The sequence below is a fragment of the Pagrus pagrus genome (genome assembly GCF_965226575.1).
Source record: "Pagrus pagrus genome assembly, chromosome: 7".
NCBI classification, from domain to species: Eukaryota; Metazoa; Chordata; class Actinopteri; order Spariformes; family Sparidae; genus Pagrus; species Pagrus pagrus.
In genome coordinates this window covers 4,887,790-4,905,761 of record NC_140191.1, presented here as the reverse complement: position 1 = coordinate 4,905,761, position 17,972 = coordinate 4,887,790, and the positions used below count along the sequence as shown (strand labels likewise).

The 17,972-nt window shown below is 41.8% G+C and overlaps 1 protein-coding gene across 2 annotated transcripts in view; it reads left to right on the top strand.

Annotated features, from left to right (window-relative positions):
• Positions 1-15,292, top strand: part of LOC311259623 (putative C-type lectin domain family 20 member A) — a 58,085-nt gene extending 42,793 nt beyond the window's left edge. For both annotated transcript variants that reach the window (XM_084356862.1, XM_084356861.1), the window contains exons 5-6: positions 11,370-11,455; positions 14,957-15,292. In XM_084356862.1, the coding sequence (XP_084212988.1) occupies positions 11,370-11,453 (84 nt within the window). In that variant the 3' untranslated portion in view covers positions 11,454-11,455; positions 14,957-15,292. The remainder of the gene's footprint in view (positions 1-11,369; positions 11,456-14,956) is intronic.
• The last annotated feature ends 2,680 nt before the right edge of the window (positions 15,293-17,972 follow it).

Below are 17,972 nucleotides of genomic sequence, written 5' to 3'. Positions count from 1 at the left end.
TATACCAAAAAATACTCAAGTTATTAAATTACAAATTCCTGCAGATTTCGCTCAACACAGGAAGTTTTGCATATCTCCACATTGGTGTGTCCGAATGACATGAAACTCAGGATAATACTTCCCCATGAGCCCCTAAGGCTCTGTGCCAAATTTTGGCCGACCACCACTAGGTGGCGCTCTTTAAATTGAAGTAATTTATATCTCCACATCCGTTTGTCTGATTGACATGAAACTTGGTACACTTATTGCAAATGCCCTCCTGAGGATGGCTGACAAAGGTCTTACCGCTCCGACACTAGGTGGCGCTCTGGCGGCAGTTTCATTTTCTTTTTGGCACTGTGCCCACACCATAATACTTATGGATATGAAATTCATTGGGGTGGTACACACTGGCCCCTGTAACTCACACACCAAAAATTACCACTAGGTGGCGCTGTTATCAAGACAAAACCGTTTTTCCCTTGACTGCCTTCACTTTTCATTACTCAACGGAAGTTGTTGCATGAACAAGCCCCGACGGCAGCATGCCCCGACACGCGTGGACTGCGAGGGCCCGTACATCACTGCTCGCAGTTTTAATTATTCTTATTTTAGTTTTTTTTCTTCCCAAATGATCGCATTTTTCACTGCCTGAACATACCCCAAAACTCGCCAAACTTGGAATATACGTCACACCTGGCGAAAAATTTTATAATCTGTCGTCGTTGTGAATTTTCACCACTAGGTGGCGCTGTTATCAAGGAAAGTGCGTTTTGGCTAATAACTCCCACATACTTTGTCGCACATTCTAAATCCTTATATCCACGCGTTCAGTGAATCCTCCTGAATCTCTGGGTATAGGCCACGCCCATATCCGCCTACCGTTTTTTTTCGCTAGCTCGCAAAATGTCGCAAACCTACTTTTTCGAACTCCTCCCAGGCAGTTCGACCAATTTGCACAAAACTTTGCACACAGCATCTGTGGACCCTCCTGACAAAAAGTTATTAAAAGAATTTTGATATTCCAAAGAATACTCAAGTTATTAAATAACAATTTCCTGCAGATTTCGGTCAAAACAGGAAGTGTTGCATATCTCCACATTGGTGTGTCCGAATGACATGAAACTCAGGATAATACTTCCCCATGAGCCCCTAAGGCTCTGTGCCAAATTTTGGACGACCACCACTAGGTGGCGCTCTTTAAATTGAAGTAATTTATATCTCCACATCCGTTTGTCTGATTGACATGAAACTTGGTAAACTTATTGCAAATGCCCTCCTGAGGATGGCTGACGAAGGTCTTACCGCTCCGACACTAGGTGGCGCTCTGGCGGCAGTTTCATTTTGTTTTTGGCACTGTGCCCACACCATAACACTTATGGATATGAAATTCATTGGGGTGGTACACACTGGCCCCTGTAACTCACACACCAAAAATTACCACTAGGTGGCGCTGTTATCAAGACAAAACCGTTTTTCCCTTGACTGCCTTCACTTTTCATTACTCAACGGAAGTTGTTGCATGAACAAGCCCCGACGGCAGCATGCCCCGACACGCGTGGACTGCGAGGGCCCGTACATCACTGCTCGCAGTTTTAATTTTAGTTTTTTTTCTTCCGAAATGATCGCATTTTTCACTGCCTGAACATACCCCAAAACTCACCAAACTTGGAATATACGTCACACCTGGCGAAAAATTTTATAATCTGTTGTCGTTGTGAATTTTCACCACTAGGTGGCGCTATTATCAAGGAAAGTGCGTTTTGCCTAATAACTCCCACATACTTTGTCGCACATTCAAAAACCTTATATCCACACGTTCAGTGAATCCTCCTGAATCTCTGGGTATAGGCCACGCCCATATCCGCCTACCGTTTTTTTTCGCTAGCTCGCAAAATGTCGCAAACCTACTTTTTCGAACTCCTCCCAGGCAATTTCACCGATTTGCACCAAACTTTGCACACAGCATCTGTGGACTCCTCTGACAAAAAGTTATTAAAATAATTTTGATATTCCAAACAATACTCAAGTTATTAAATTATAACTTCCTGCAGATTTCGCTCCAGACAGGAAGTGTTGCATATCTCCACATCAGTGTGTCCGAATGACTTCAAACTCAGGATCCTACTTCCACATGAGGCCCTAAGGCTCTGTTCAAAATTTGGGATGATGACCACCAGGTGGCGCTGTTTAAATTCAACTATTTTATATCTCAACATCAGTTGGTCGGATTAACACAAAACTTGGTACACTCATTGCCAATGCCCTCTTGAGGATACCTGACGAAGGTCATACCAATCCGACACTAGGTGGCGCTCTGGTGGCAGTTTCATCTTAGATTTGGCACTGTGCCAACACCATAACACTTATGGATATGAAACTCATTGGGGTGGTATAGACTGGCCCCTGTAACTCACACACCAAAAATGACGAGCAGGTGGCGCTAAATGGCTCCATAGCGCCCCCCGGAATATTTCAAAATTGAAGCCCTGCCTACTACATGCACGTACATGAACAAAATTCGGTAGGATTATGTATCATCACCAGACGCACAAAAAACCCTCTTGGACTCATACCCTCAGTCCAACAGGAAGTCCGCCATTTTCCTTCTAATTCAATCCTTCGCCATCAAGCAACAACTCCTGATAACTTCAACATACAATTTCCCATCGGCATCAAATTGCTCACACATGTAGACGGGCTCGCCCTGAACACGTCTCTGCATCATTACTGTGTCATATCTATAGCGCCACCCTCTGGACACAGCAAGTCACTGAAGATGTCACTGTTGTGTTTTGTGTGACACGGATCCCATTTACATTAGGTAGGACATTTCCACAGGCAACAGGCAAGCACACAACTGGGCGCACAGGCCTCCGACGGCGCCACAGCCCAACGTACGTGGGACTGCGAGGGCCCGTTCATCGCTGCTTGCAGCTTTAATTAGGGCCCGAGCAGGAAACCTGCGAGGTCCCTATTGTTTTTGTAATGATTATTATTAGGGCCCGAGCAGGGAACCTGCGAGGTCCCTATTGTAATTGTAGTGATTATTCATTAGGGCCCGAGCAGGAAACCTGCGAGGTCCCTATTGTAATTGTAATGTTTATTATTATTTTTATTTATCCCAAATGATCGCATTTTTCACTGCCTTAACATACCCCAAAACTCGCCAAACTTGGAATATACGTCACACCTGGCGAAAAATTTTATAATCTGTCGTCGTTGTGAATTTTCACCACTAGGTGGCGCTGTTATCAAGGAAAGTGCGTTTTGCCTAATAACTCCCACATACTTTGTCGCACATTCTAAATCCTTATATCCACGCGTTCAGTGAATCCTCCTGAATCTCTGGGTATAGGCCACGCCCATATCCGCCTACCGTTTTTTTTCGCTAGCTCGCAAAATGTCGCAAACCTACTTTTTCGAACTCCTCCCAGGCAATTTCACCGATTTGCACGAAACTTTGCACACAGCATCTGTGGACCCTCCTGACAAAAAGTTATTAAAAGAATTTTGATATACCAAAAAATACTCAACTTATTAAATTACAAATTCCTGCAGATTTCGCTCATAACAGGAAGTTTTGCATATCTCCACATTGGTGTGTCCGAATGACTTCAAACTCAGGATCCTACTTCCCTATGAGGCCCTAAGGCTCTGTTCAAAATTTTGCCCGATGACCACTAGGTGGCGCTCTTTAAATTGGAGTAATTTATATCTCCACATTGGTTTGTCGGATTAACATGAAACTTGGTACACTCATTGCCAATGCCCTCCTGAGGATAGCTGACGAAGGTCTTACCGATCCAACACTAGGTGGCGCTCTGGTGGCAGTTTCATTTTTTATTTGCCACTGTGCCCACACCATAACACTTATGGATATGAAACTCATAGGGGTGCTATAAACTGGCCCCTGTAACTCACACACCAAAAATGACCAGCAGGTGGCGCTATTATCAACACAAAACCGTTTTTGCCTAATAACTCCCACATAACATGGTGTGAATTCTTAAAACTTATATCTATGTGTTCCCTGCATTCAGCTGAATTGTGTGATGTAGGCCACGCCCACTTTCGCGTCACACTTCCATTTGAAAATTCCGGAATGTCACAAACCTTCTTCTCCGAACTCCACCTATGCAATTAATCCCATTTCCACCAAACTTTGCACACATCATCTGCGGACCCTCCTGACAAAAAGTTATTAAAAGAATTGTGATAGTCCAAACAACGGCCATAATATGAAACAACAATTTCCTGCAAATTCTGTTCAAACAGACAGTCTTCCATATCTTCACCAAATGCAGTCCCATTAACACACGGACAGTTAAGACATACATACACAATAATCGGGCAATGCGGCCGGGTAACTGGCAGGCCCCGACCGCAGCACACCCCGACACGCGTGGACTGCGAGGGCCCGTTCATCACTGCTTGCAGTTTTAATTATTATTATTATTTTCCTTTGTCCCAAATGATCGCATTTTTCACTGCCTGAACATGGATGAAAACGCGATTTTATTTGGTAAATAGATCAGGCCTCGCCAAAAATTTTATTATCTGTTGTCATTGTGAATTTTCGCCACTAGGTGGCGCTATTATCAAGGAAAGTGCGTTTTGGCTAATAACTCCCACATACTTTCTCGCACATTCAAAAACCTCATATCCACGCGTTCAGTGAATTCTGCTGAATCTCCTGATATAGGCCACGCCCATATCCGCCTACCGTTTTTTTTCGCTAGCTCGCAAAATGTCGTAAACCTACTTTTTCAAACTCCTCCCAGGCAGTTTCACCGATTTGCACCAAACTTTGCACACAGCATCTGTGGACCCTCCTGACTCAAAGTTATTAAAAGAATTTTGATATTCCAAAGGATACTCAAGTTATTAAATAACAACTTCCTGCAGATTTCGGTCAAAACAGGAAGTGTTGCATATCTCCACATTGGTGTGTCCGAATTACATGAAACTCAGGATAATACTTCCCCATGAGCCCCTAAGGCTCTGTGCCAAATTGTGGCCGACCACCACTAGGTGGCGCTCTTTAAATTGAAGTAATTTATATCTCCACATCCGTTTGTCTGATTGACATGAAACTTGGTACACTTATTGCAAATGCCCTCCTGAGGATGGCTGACGAAGGTCTTACCGCTCCGACACTAGGTGGCGCTCTGGCGGCAGTTTCATTTTGTTTTTGGCACTGTGCCCACACCATAACACTTATGGATATGAAATTCATTGGGGTGGTACACACTGGCCCCTGTAACTCACACACCAAAAATTACCACTAGGTGGCGCTGTTATCAAGACAAAACCGTTTTTCCCTTGACTGCCTTCACTTTTCATTACTCAACGGAAGTTGTTGCATGAACAAGCCCCGACGGCAGCATGCCCCGACACGCGTGGACTGCGAGGGCCCGTACATCACTGCTCGCAGTTTTAATTATTAGGGCCCGAGCAGGGAACCTGCGAGGACCCTATTGTAATTGTAATGATTATTATTTTTTGTTATTTTTCTTCTGCCAAAATGATCGCATTTTTCACTGCCTGAACATACCCCAAAACTCGCCAAACTTGGAATATACGTCACACCTGGCGAAAAATTTTATAATCTGTCGTCGTTGTGAATTTTCACCACTAGGTGGCGCTGTTATCAAGGAAAGTGCGTTTTGCCTAATAACTCCCACATACTTTGTCGCACATTCTAAATCCTTACATCCACGCGTTCAGTGAATCCTCCTGAATCTCTGGGTATAGGCCACGCCCATATCCGCCTACCGTTTTTTTTCGCTAGCTCGCAAAATGTCGCAAACCCACTTTTTCGATCTCCTCCCACACAATTTCACCGATTTGCACCAAACTTTGCACACAGCATCTGTGGACCCTCCTGACAAAAAGTTATTAAAAGAAGTTTAATATTCCAAAGAATACTCAAGTTATTAAATGACAACTTCCTGCAGATTTCGTTCCAAACAGGAAGTGTTGCATATCTCCACATTGGTGTGTCCGAATGACATGCAACTCAGGATACTACTTCGACATGAGCCCCTAAGGCTCTGTGCAAAGTTTTGGCCAATGACCACTAGGTGGCGCTCTTGAAATTGAAGTAATTTATATCTCCACATCCGTTTGTCGGATTAACATGAAACTTGCTACACTCATTGCCAATGCCCTCCTGAGGATAGCTGACGAAGGTCATACCGATCCGACACTAGGTGGCGCTCTGGTGGCAGTTTCATTTTTTATTTGCCACTGTGCTTACACTATAACACTTATGGATATGAAACTCATAGGGGTGTTAGACACTGGCCCCTGTAACTCACACACCAAAAATGACGAGCAGGTGGCGCTAAATGGCTCCATAGCGCCCCCTGGAATATTTCAAATTTGAAGCCCTGCCTCCTACATGCACGTACATGAACCAAATTCGGTGGCCTTATGTATCATCACCAGACGCACAAAAAACCCTCTTGGACACATACCCTCAGTCCAACAGGAAGTCCGCCATTTTCCTTCAAATTCAATCTTTTGCCATCAATCAGGAAGTCCTGATAACTTCAACATACAATTTCCCATCGGCATCAAATTGCTCACACATGTAGAGGGGCTCGCCCTGAACACGTCTCTGCATCAATACTATGTCATATCTATAGCGCCACCCACTGGACACAGGAAGTCACTGAAGATGTCACTGTTGTGTTTTGTGTGACACAAATCCCGTTTAGGTAGGACATTTCCACAGGCAACGGCCAAGCACACAACTGGGCGCACAGGCCTCCGACGGCGCCACAGCCCAACGTACGTGAACTGCGAGGGCCCGTACATCACTGCTCGCAGTTTTAATTTTATTTAGTTATTTTTCTTTGTCCCAAATGATCGCATTTTTCACTGCCTGAACATACCCCAAAACTCGCCAAACTTGGAATATACGTCACACCTGGCGAAAATTTTTATAATCTGTTGTCGTTGTGAATTTTCACCACTAGGTGGCGCTCTTATCAAGGAAAGTGCGTTTTGCCTAATAACTCCCACATACTTTGTCGCACATTCAAAAACCTTATATCCACGCGTTCAGTGAATCCTCCTGAATCTCTGGGTATAGGCCACGCCCATATCCGCCTACCGTTTTTTTTCGCTAGCTCGCGAAATGTCGCAAACCTACTTTTTCGAACTCCTCCCAGGCAGTTCGACCGATTTGCACAAAACTTTGCACACAGCATCTGTGGACTCTCCTGACAAAAAGTTATTAAAAGAATTTTGATATTCCAAACAATACTCAAGTTATTAAATAACAATTTCCTGCAGATTTCGGTCAAAACAGGAAGTGTTGCATATCTCCACATTGGTGAGTCCGAATGACATGAAACTCAGGATAATACTTCCCCATGAGCCCCTAAGGCTCTGTGCAAAATTTGGGATGATCACCACCAGGTGGCGCTCTTTAAATTGAACTATTTTATATCTCAACATCGGTTGGTCGGATTAACACAAAACTTGGTACACTCATTCCCAATGCCCTCCTGAGGATAGCTGACAAATGTGTTCCAGATCCGACACAAGGTGGCGCTGTGGTGGCAGTTTCATTTTATTTTTGCCACTGTGCCCACACCATAACACTTATGGATATGAAACTCATTGAGGTGGTATAGACTGGCCCCTGTAACTCACACACCAAAAATGACCAGCAGGTGGCACTGTTATCAAGCCAAAGTCGTTTTTGGTTAATAACTCCCACATAATATGTCGCACAGTTTAAAACCTACGTGTTACCTGAATCCAGATGAATTGATTGATGTAGGCCACGCCCGCTTTCGCCCACAATTTCCATTCGCAAAATCGCGAAAACTGATAAACGTACTTTTTCAAACTCCTCCCAGGCAATTTCACCGATTTGCACCAAGCTTTGCACACAGCATCTGTGGATGCTCACCACAAAAGTTATTTAAAGAATTTTGATAGTCCACTAAACACCCAAAATATAGAATTACAATTTCCTGCACCTTGTGGTCAAACAGACAATCTTGCGTATCTTGACCAAATACTCTCCCATTAACACAGGACCTTAACCTATTGTGTTCCATGGCCCACTGATGGTTTGTGCAAAATTTGGTGCAAATCGGCCAATACATGGCACTTTTATTGCTAAATGATGAAAGAACAGCTTGACTGCCTTCACTTTTCATTCCTCAATGGAAGTTGTTGCATGAAGAAGCCCCGACAGCTGCATGCCTCGACAGCAGCATGCCCCGACGGTAGCATACCCTGCGAGGGCCCGATCATCACTGCTTGCAGTTTTAATTCTTATTAGGGCCCGAGCAGGGAACCTGCGAGGTCCCTATTGTAATTGTAATGATTATTATTATTTTAGTTTTTTTTCTTCCGAAATGATCGCATTTTTCACTGCCTGAACATACCCCAAAACTCACCAAACTTGGAATATACGTCACACCTGGCGAAAAATTTTATAATCTGTTGTCGTTGTGAATTTTCGCCACTAGGTGGCGCTATTATCAAGGAAAGTGCGTTTTGCCTAATAACTCCCACATACTTTGTCGCACATTCAAAAACCTTATATCCACGCGTTCAGTGAATCCTCCTGAATCTCTGGGTATAGGCCTCGCCCATATCCGCCTACCGTTTTTTTTCGCTAGCTCGCGAAACGTCGCAAACCTACTTTTTCGAACTCCTCCCAGGGAATTTCACCAATTTACACGAAACTTTGCACACAGCATCTGTGGACCCTCCTGACTAAAAGTTATTAAAAGAATTTTGATATTCCAAAGAATGCTCAACTTATTAAATGACAACTTCCTGCACATTTCGCTCCAAACATGAACTGTTGCATATCTCCACAATGCTGTGTCCGAATGACATGAAACTCAGGATACTACTTCGACATGAGCCCCTAAGGCTCTGTGCAAAGTTTTGGCCAATGACCACTAGGTGGCGCTCTTTAAATTGAAGTAATTTATATCTCCACATCCGTTTGTCGGATTGACATGAAACTTGCTACACTCATTGCCAATGCCCTCCTGAGGATAGCTGATGAAGGTCATACCGATCCGACACTAGGTGGCGCTCTGGCGGCAGTTTCATTTTGTTTTTGGCACTGTGCCCACACCATAATACTTATGGATATGAAATTCATTGGGGTGGTACACACTGGCCCCTGTAACTCACACACCAAAAATTACCACTAGGTGGCGCTGTTATCAAGACAAAACCGTTTTTCCCTTGACTGCCTTCACTTTTCATTACTCAACGGAAGTTGTTGCATGAACAAGCCCCGACGGCAGCATGCCCCGACACGCGTGGACTGCGAGGGCCCGTACATCACTGCTCGCAGTTTTAATTTTAGTTTTTTTTCTTCCCAAATGATCGCATTTTTCACTGCCTGAACATACCCCAAAACTCGCCAAACTTGGAATATACGTCACACCTGGCGAAAAATTTTATAATCTGTCGTCGTTGTGAATTTTCACCACTAGGTGGCGCTGTTATCAAGGAAAGTGCGTTTTGGCTAATAACTCCCACATACTTTGTCGCACATTCTAAATCCTTATATCCACGCGTTCAGTGAATCCTCCTGAATCTCTGGGTATAGGCCACGCCCATATCCGCCTACCGTTTTTTTTCGCTAGCTCGCAAAATGTCGCAAACCTACTTTTTCGAACTCCTCCCAGGCAGTTCGACCGATTTGCACGAAACTTTGCACACAGCATCTGTGGACCCTCCTGACAAAAAGTTATTAAAAGAATTTTGATATTCCAAAGAATACTCAAGTTATTAAATAACAATTTCCTGCAGATTTCGGTCAAAACAGGAAGTGTTGCATATCTCCACATTGGTGTGTCCGAATGACATGAAACTCAGGATAATACTTCCCCATGAGCCCCTAAGGCTCTGTGCCAAATTTTGGACGACCACCACTAGGTGGCGCTCTTTAAATTGAAGTAATTTATATCTCCACATCCGTTTGTCTGATTGACATGAAACTTGGTAAACTTATTGCAAATGCCCTCCTGAGGATGGCTGACGAAGGTCTTACCGCTCCGACACTAGGTGGCGCTCTGGCGGCAGTTTCATTTTGTTTTTGGCACTGTGCCCACACCATAACACTTATGGATATGAAATTCATTGGGGTGGTACACACTGGCCCCTGTAACTCACACACCAAAAATTACCACTAGGTGGCGCTGTTATCAAGACAAAACCGTTTTTCCCTTGACTGCCTTCACTTTTCATTACTCAACGGAAGTTGTTGCATGAACAAGCCCCGACGGCAGCATGCCCCGACACGCGTGGACTGCGAGGGCCCGTACATCACTGCTCGCAGTTTTAATTATTATTATTTTCCTTTGTCCCAAATGATCGCATTTTTCACTGCCTGAACATGGACGAAAACGCGATTTTATTTGGTAAATACATCAGGCCTCGCGAAAAATTTTATAATCTGTTGTCATTGTGAATTTTCGCCACTAGGTGGCGCTATTATCAAGGAAAGTGCGTTTTGGCTAATAACTCCCACGTACTTTGTCGCATATTCAAAAAACTTATATCCACGCGTTCAGTGAATTCTGCTGAATCTCCTGATATAGGCCACGCCCACATCCGCCTACCGTTTTTTTTCGCTAGCTCGCAAAATGTCCCAAACCTACTTTTTCTAACTCCTCCCAGGGAATTCAACCGATTTGCACGAAACTTTGCACACAGCATCTGTGGACCCTCCTGACAAAAAGTTATTAAAAGAATTTTGATATTTCAAAGAATACTCAAGTTATTAAATAACAATTTCCTGCAGATTTCGGTCAAAACAGGAAGTGTTGCATATCTCCACATTGGTTTGTCCGAATGACATGAAACTCAGGATAATACTTCCCCATGAGCCCCTAAGGCTCTGTGCCAAATTTTGGACGACCACCACTAGGTGGCGCTCTTTAAATTGAAGTAATTTATATCTCCACATCCGTTTGTCTGATTGACATGAAACTTGGTACACTTATTGCAAATGCCCTCCTGAGGATGGCTGACGAAGGTCTTACCGCTCCAACACTAGGTGGCGCTCTGGCGGCAGTTTCATTTTGTTTTTGGCACTGTGCCCACACCATAATACTTATGGATATGAAATTCATTGGGGTGGTACACACTGGCCCCTGTAACTCACACACCAAAAATTACCACTAGGTGGCGCTGTTATCAAGACAAAACCGTTTTTCCCTTGACTGCCTTCACTTTTCATTACTCAACGGAAGTTGTTGCATGAACAAGCCCCGACAGCAGCATGCCCCGACACGCGTGGACTGCGAGGGCCCGTACATCACTGCTCGCAGTTTTAATTAAACTTGTATTTGCTATATAGTGAAGACTGTAACATTTCTCTCCTTATTTAGTTGTATGCAGTATTTGCTAATCAGGGAGGGTTTGAGGTGAAACTGACCTGGACGAAACTGCCAGTAAAGAGGACAAATGATTAGAGGTGAGCACAATGACACACACACACACACATACTAGGGTTGTTCGGTATACCGGTACTAATTTGGTACCGGGGTACTGAGGCATTTAAAATGGTACTATATTGCATTTTGATGGGACCGGTACTTGCAGCGCCGCTGGCAGCGCCCGCAACAATAGCTCTGGAAGAAGAAAAAAAATAGAGCTGGATTATTTATATTATATTAGGGCCCGAGCAGGGAACCTGCAAGGACCCTATTGTTTTTGTAGTGATCATTTTTTCTCCCAAATGATCACAATTTTCACTGCCTGAACGTACCCCAAAACTCTCCAAACTTGGAATATATGTCCCACCTGGCGAAAAATTTTATAATCTGTTGTCGTTGTGAATTTTCATCACTAGGTGGCGCTATAATCAGGGAAAGTGCGTTTTGGCTAATAACTCCCACATACTGTACTTAGTCGCACATTCAAAAACCTTATATCCACACGTTCAGTGAATTGTGCTGTATCTCCTGATGTAGGCCACGCCCATATCCGCCAACGGTTTTTTTCGCTAGCTCGCGAAATGTCGCAAACCTACTTTTTCAAACTCCTCCCAGGCAATTTCACCGATTTACTCCAAACTTTGTACACAGCATCTGTGGACCGTTCTCACAAAAAGTTATTAAAAGAATTTTGATATTCCAAAGAATACTCAACTTATTAAATAACAACTTCCTGCACATTTCGTTCAAAACAGGAAGTGTTGCATATCTCCACATTGGTTCGTCCGAATGACATGAAACTCAGGATACTACTTCCCCATGAGCCCCTAAGGCTCTGTACAAAATCTTGCCCGATGACCACTAGGTGGCGCTCTTTAAATTGAAGTATTTTATATCTCCACATCGGTTGGTCAGATTAACACAAAACTTGCTACACTCATTGCCACTGCCCTCCTGAGGACATCTGTTGAAGGTTTTACCGATCCGTCACTAGTGCTCTGCCAGTTTCATTAGGGCCCCAGCAGGTAACCTGCGATGTCCCTATTGTTTCTGTAGTGAGCAGTATTTTTCTTTGTCCGAAATGATCGCATTTTTCACTGCCTGAACATGGATGAAAACGGCATTTTATTTGACAAACACATTAGGCCTGGCCAAAAATTTTATAATCTATGCTCGTCCTGTACGTCCATCACTAGGTATCGCTATAATCAAGGAAAGTGTGTTTTGGCTTATAACTCCCATATACTTTGTTGCACATTCAAAAACCATATATCCACGCGTTCCCTGAATTCTGTTGAATCTCGTGATGTAGGCCATGCTAATTTGTAAGACTTGTTTTTTATGTTTTATATCTCTAAATATTTTTTTTTAATTTTTATTATTTTTTATTAATTTTTACATGTAAATATTAGCATGTTAGCTCAATAGCTTCCAGGTCATGTGATCAATTGACTCAAAATTATGTTGGGATCATGTAACTACACTGGCTGCATGAGATACACCTCTTGTTTTTACATTTTACATCTCTAAATATTTTTTATCAATTTTTATATGTAAATATTAGCATGTTAGCTCAATAGCTTCCAGGTCATGTGATCAATTGACTCAAAATCAGTGTGGGATCATGTAACTACACTGGCTGCATGAGATACGCCTCTTGTTTTTTACGTTTTACATCTCTAAATATTTTCTTTTTTAATTTTTATTATTTTTTATTAATTTCTATATGTAAATATTAGCATGTTAGCTCAATAGCTTTCAGGTCATGTGATCAATTGACTCAAAATCAGTGTGGGATCATGTAACTACACTGGCTGCATGAGTCATGGGTCACCAGATTTGGCCCGTAGCTCGTTACACATGAGTACGTTAATTCGATACTACAACTGCCCTCATGTGCAGCACGATAGCTCAGTAGCGCCCCCTAACGCCCCCTTATTGCTTTTCCCATTAATTTTTTTCATTTCTATGCCTCGTACTTTATTTCACTAGTCCTACAGATTTATCGCCACAGACTTCACACTCACTAAACATCATCTTCAGACATTGATGATGACACCTTGTCAAAAGCTTTTGCCTCCGATATACATATGTATCATGACCAGACGCACAAAATACCCCTCGGCACCGAAACCCTCAGTCCAACAGGAAGTCGGCCACTTTGGTTCACAGCGGCCATTTTGTCAAACTTGAAGCCCCGCCTCCTACATGCACATACGCTAACGAATTTCGGCACGCATAAGTATCGTGACCAAACGCACAAAGAAGCCTCTTGGACCCACAACCTCAGTCCAATGGGAAGTTTGCCATTTTGGTTCAAAGTTGAGATGTTGCCGCCATTTCCACCCATTTCCATGGCTCGTACTTTAATTAACTTGCCCTACAGATTTAACGCCACAGACTTCACAGTCACTAAGACTCATCCTCATACCTTGATGATGAAGAGCAGTAAAAAGCTTTCGCCTACGTTATTCCTGGTGGGCATGACAGTCTGAACTTTCAATGTTTGGCCACTATAAGAGCCATGTCAATGTGTGGTGTGTGTTGGACACAAACTGTCCACTAGGTGGCTACGTTGTGTTGTGGGTCAGCCTGATATCAATCAATCAGACGTCATTTATATCGCACATTTAATACAAATACAATGTAGCACAAAGAGCTTCACACAATAAAAGCAAGAACAACAAAACAGAAGTGAAACCAAAAGACACACACACACACACACACACTTTCTCTCACACATAACACATACATGCATTTCTGACAGAAGCTTACAGAAACTTGCCCTCTGCGTCTGCCCTCCGACGGCGCCACGGCCCAACGTAGGCGAGGGCCCGTTCATCGCTGCTTGCAGCTTTAATTATATTTATATTTTCACAGTGATTTTTAAAGTTTTTGCCGTACATGTAGACATGCTGATTTACAATAAATCAGAAGTGGTCCCTTCATTTTTTTCCAGAGCTGTAAAATGCATACATGCATGATCTTTATAAAGTAACAAACTTTTACATACACATTTAGCCATTTAATAGTTATAAAGACAAGTAACATACCATTTAAAGACATTGGTTCTACTTAAGACAGGCTCTATCTAATGAAAATATTTTTTAGGTTATGTATCTCAATGTAATTAAGGCCTCAGCTTGTATGACAAATGTATCACCTTAATTTTATTTTTCACTGCAGAGGTCTGGTGCTTCTGGTCCGGATAGAGAGAAAATTTGTGTGCATTAGAAAAGCTTGTCTTTGTGGTATTTTATTTTATTTACTGATTAATATGTTATTGTTCTAAGATTTTCTATTAAAATAAAGTAGTAAAGTAATGACATTTTTTACGTTCTCTTTTTATTTGAAAAAGTACCGAAAAGTATTGAAAAGTATCGAAATACATGTTGGTACCGGTACCGATACCAAAATGTTGGTATCGTGACAACACTAACACACACACACACACACATACACACACACACACACACACACACAAACACACAATAAATCTTCTCTAAATACCAAAATGCTTTTGTCTTTTTTCCGTGTAGGTACTAGTTGACCCTGTGAGAGCAACTCCCAGAAAGATGCAACACCACTGCATCTGTATACTGATCAACACTGTGTACAGATCAACAAGTTACTGTGGAGCGCAGAGAATATGTTAATGTTTGTCCCATATAAGTTAAAGACTGGACTCAGAAACACAGCATGTACATATCTCTGTTAAATAATATATATATATGAATACATTTCAATTAGACGGCAGTATGTTTGACACATATTGTGTGACTTAATGTTGAATGATATAGTGACCGACATATATACTCAGAAATATGTATTTTCCATTTAATTTCTCTGATAATTGTCGTCATCTTTTTTTTAAAGTATCCTCCACTGTTATCACTCTCATAGTTCTGTACATGTAAAGGGATTTACTGGTTATGATATAAAACAGTCAATAAATAAAACCATTAAAACAAATTCAATAACTCTGGTAATATTCAATATTCTCACCTTCAATAAATCTCAGCAGGGGGTGAGATTCTCACTTCTCTTGCATTTGATGCTATTTGAGACTTTTCATGAGCTGCAGAAAGCTTGCAACTACAGTTGGAAGTCAGACACAAATTACACTCATAATATACAAAACCTGAATTAAACACTTGAATATTTTACAATGACTAATTGCTATTCGTTGTTTGTGATGTTGGTGACGAGAATAAGAATGGAAATGGCCAAAAGTACAAGTTACAGCCTACAGTGGTTCACTCACACACATCATTTACATTCAAAGACCGTCTTATATCACACGAGCAGGGAGCCTCACTTGTTAGTAAACAAAGACAAATGCAGCAGCAGCAGCAGAGACACTTGCAAACAATTTACATCTAATTTTACTGGTTTGAATAAGAAATCACTAATCAGAGATTTGCTTGCTCATCTCCTGCCTGTTGCTGGTTTTTCACCCTTGTCTGTTTGTTGGTTGGTTGATTTGTCAGCAAGATTACACAAAAACTATAGAAAGGAATTTCATGAAACTTGGATGGAGGATGGGTCTCAGCTCAGAACAGACCCCGTTAATGTTTGGTGTGGATCCTGATGAAGAACCAGATTCAGAAATGCTTTATCACTGTCTTTAACATTGCAAGTTAGGCTGTTTTTGACATTTGCATTGGATCTTGTTGAAAAATATCAGGCGTATTTAGGTGGCTGGTGTCTATCAGTGAGTACAATTTGGTGCTGATGCTAATAAAAATCTGGACCTAGCGGATTTAAATGTGTTTCATTTGATAGTGGATTAGGCTTGATTGGATCAAAGGGGACTGCTGGGCCTTGGTGGAGGTATGCGCTCTACTGAGTGCCATTTTAGTTTTCACAATGTATCAGGGTTACCCGTAGTGATGAACCAACAGGGAATTTTCACCTATATCTGCAGCTCCCCTTAGCTTTACAGAGGCTTTATAGCGAGTTTCAGCTCATTGTTTGTCTGTCTGGCCCTTAACTTCCTGTCTACCGCTCCCAAAAGGACCATTTCCCTGCTGCTTTTTCCAGCGAAACTCTAAAAACCATCTGTACTCTACTTCAACACCCAACACAACAACTAGCTCGTGAACATAATGGAGCTTTTAGCAGCTAAGAGCTATATTTCCCTCAGGAGCTGATGGAGAGTAAAACTGCATTAAAAGTAGAGTGAGAATTGGACTTGCTGGGCAGAGCACAACTTCAAATGAATGCTAATGTTGGTCCATTACTGCTGGATTTAAAATCAGGAAACTGTTTGTGATATCAACTTAAAGGTGATAATACAGGATGTCATTATTGGATTTACTGCTTGTTTCTGTTTCTTGTTTTTGTTGTTTCAGGTCGTGTGGCTATAGTCCTCATGAATACAATCTAATGTTTGTACTGGCTTCCTACAGTATGTGTCAAATGATTTACTATAACATACTCCTGTTGGTTTATAAAGCATTGACTGGTTTAGGGTCAAAATACATTCCTGGTGTGCTGCTCTGTTATGAACCATCCAGACCTCTCAGGTGGTCTTGAACAGGTCAGTTTATTGTCCAAAGAATCAGTTTGTGCAGATGTAACAGAGGTTGAGAAGAATAATCATCAAGGGACTTTTTATCTGTTATGCTAAACTAATGGTCTGCAAGGTGCAGGATATTTATTACCTAACCAACCCCTAATGACTTTTACGAAAGCCACGCTTTGCATATGAAAATAGTATCAAGTACTTAATGTTAATAGCTTCTGTTTAACCTCAAATGTGCAGAAGTCTCTATTGTTGGAGGATCTCTTCTAACCACATTTGATGGCTGGATTTTAAACTTGTAAGTATACTTTTATATTTAAAGGGGTTTAGTGAGATGTTTGAGAAAACCACTGCACCTTCAAAATAAACAAGGAATGCAGGAGAATCACTAACTGCTCTTGATTTGCTCATGTTTTTTGTTTTTTTTCCCCATTCCTTAATATTGAACAAAATTGTTGGAATCTGAAACTTGATCGGGAAATCCTACTGCCTTCTTCTTCAATCAGAAATCAGAAATGGATTGTTACGTGACTCTGACTCTCCTCATCTTCGGTAAGGTCAATGTTGTCATTTACATAATTTCATGTATAACAATGTGGGTTTTTGTTTTCAGTTTACATCACCCACGCTACAGCATTGTAAACTTGCTGAGTCATACAGCCTGAAGGTAAAGACAAAGAATAAATGAACAGGGCAGAAATGTATGCACTGATGAAAGAAAAAAATATTATGATAACAACTGGCGGTTATTTTGTGCAGAAGACAAAAATACCATATTTAAAAAAATAACTTAAAAATATCTACTTAACTTCTGAACCAGTTTTGAATGAGAACTAAAAAAAGAAAGATTTATGAGCATGACAAATATTTAATGATTATTTCCACGCAAATAAAAAATGTTTTTAATGATAATTCTGAAATAGCTTTTATGGATAGAGATGTGTTGAAGGAGTAAAGATGGGGGACGGATGAAGGCGGAAGAGGATAAGACATGGATAGCCACTGTTAGACTATCACATCTGGACTGT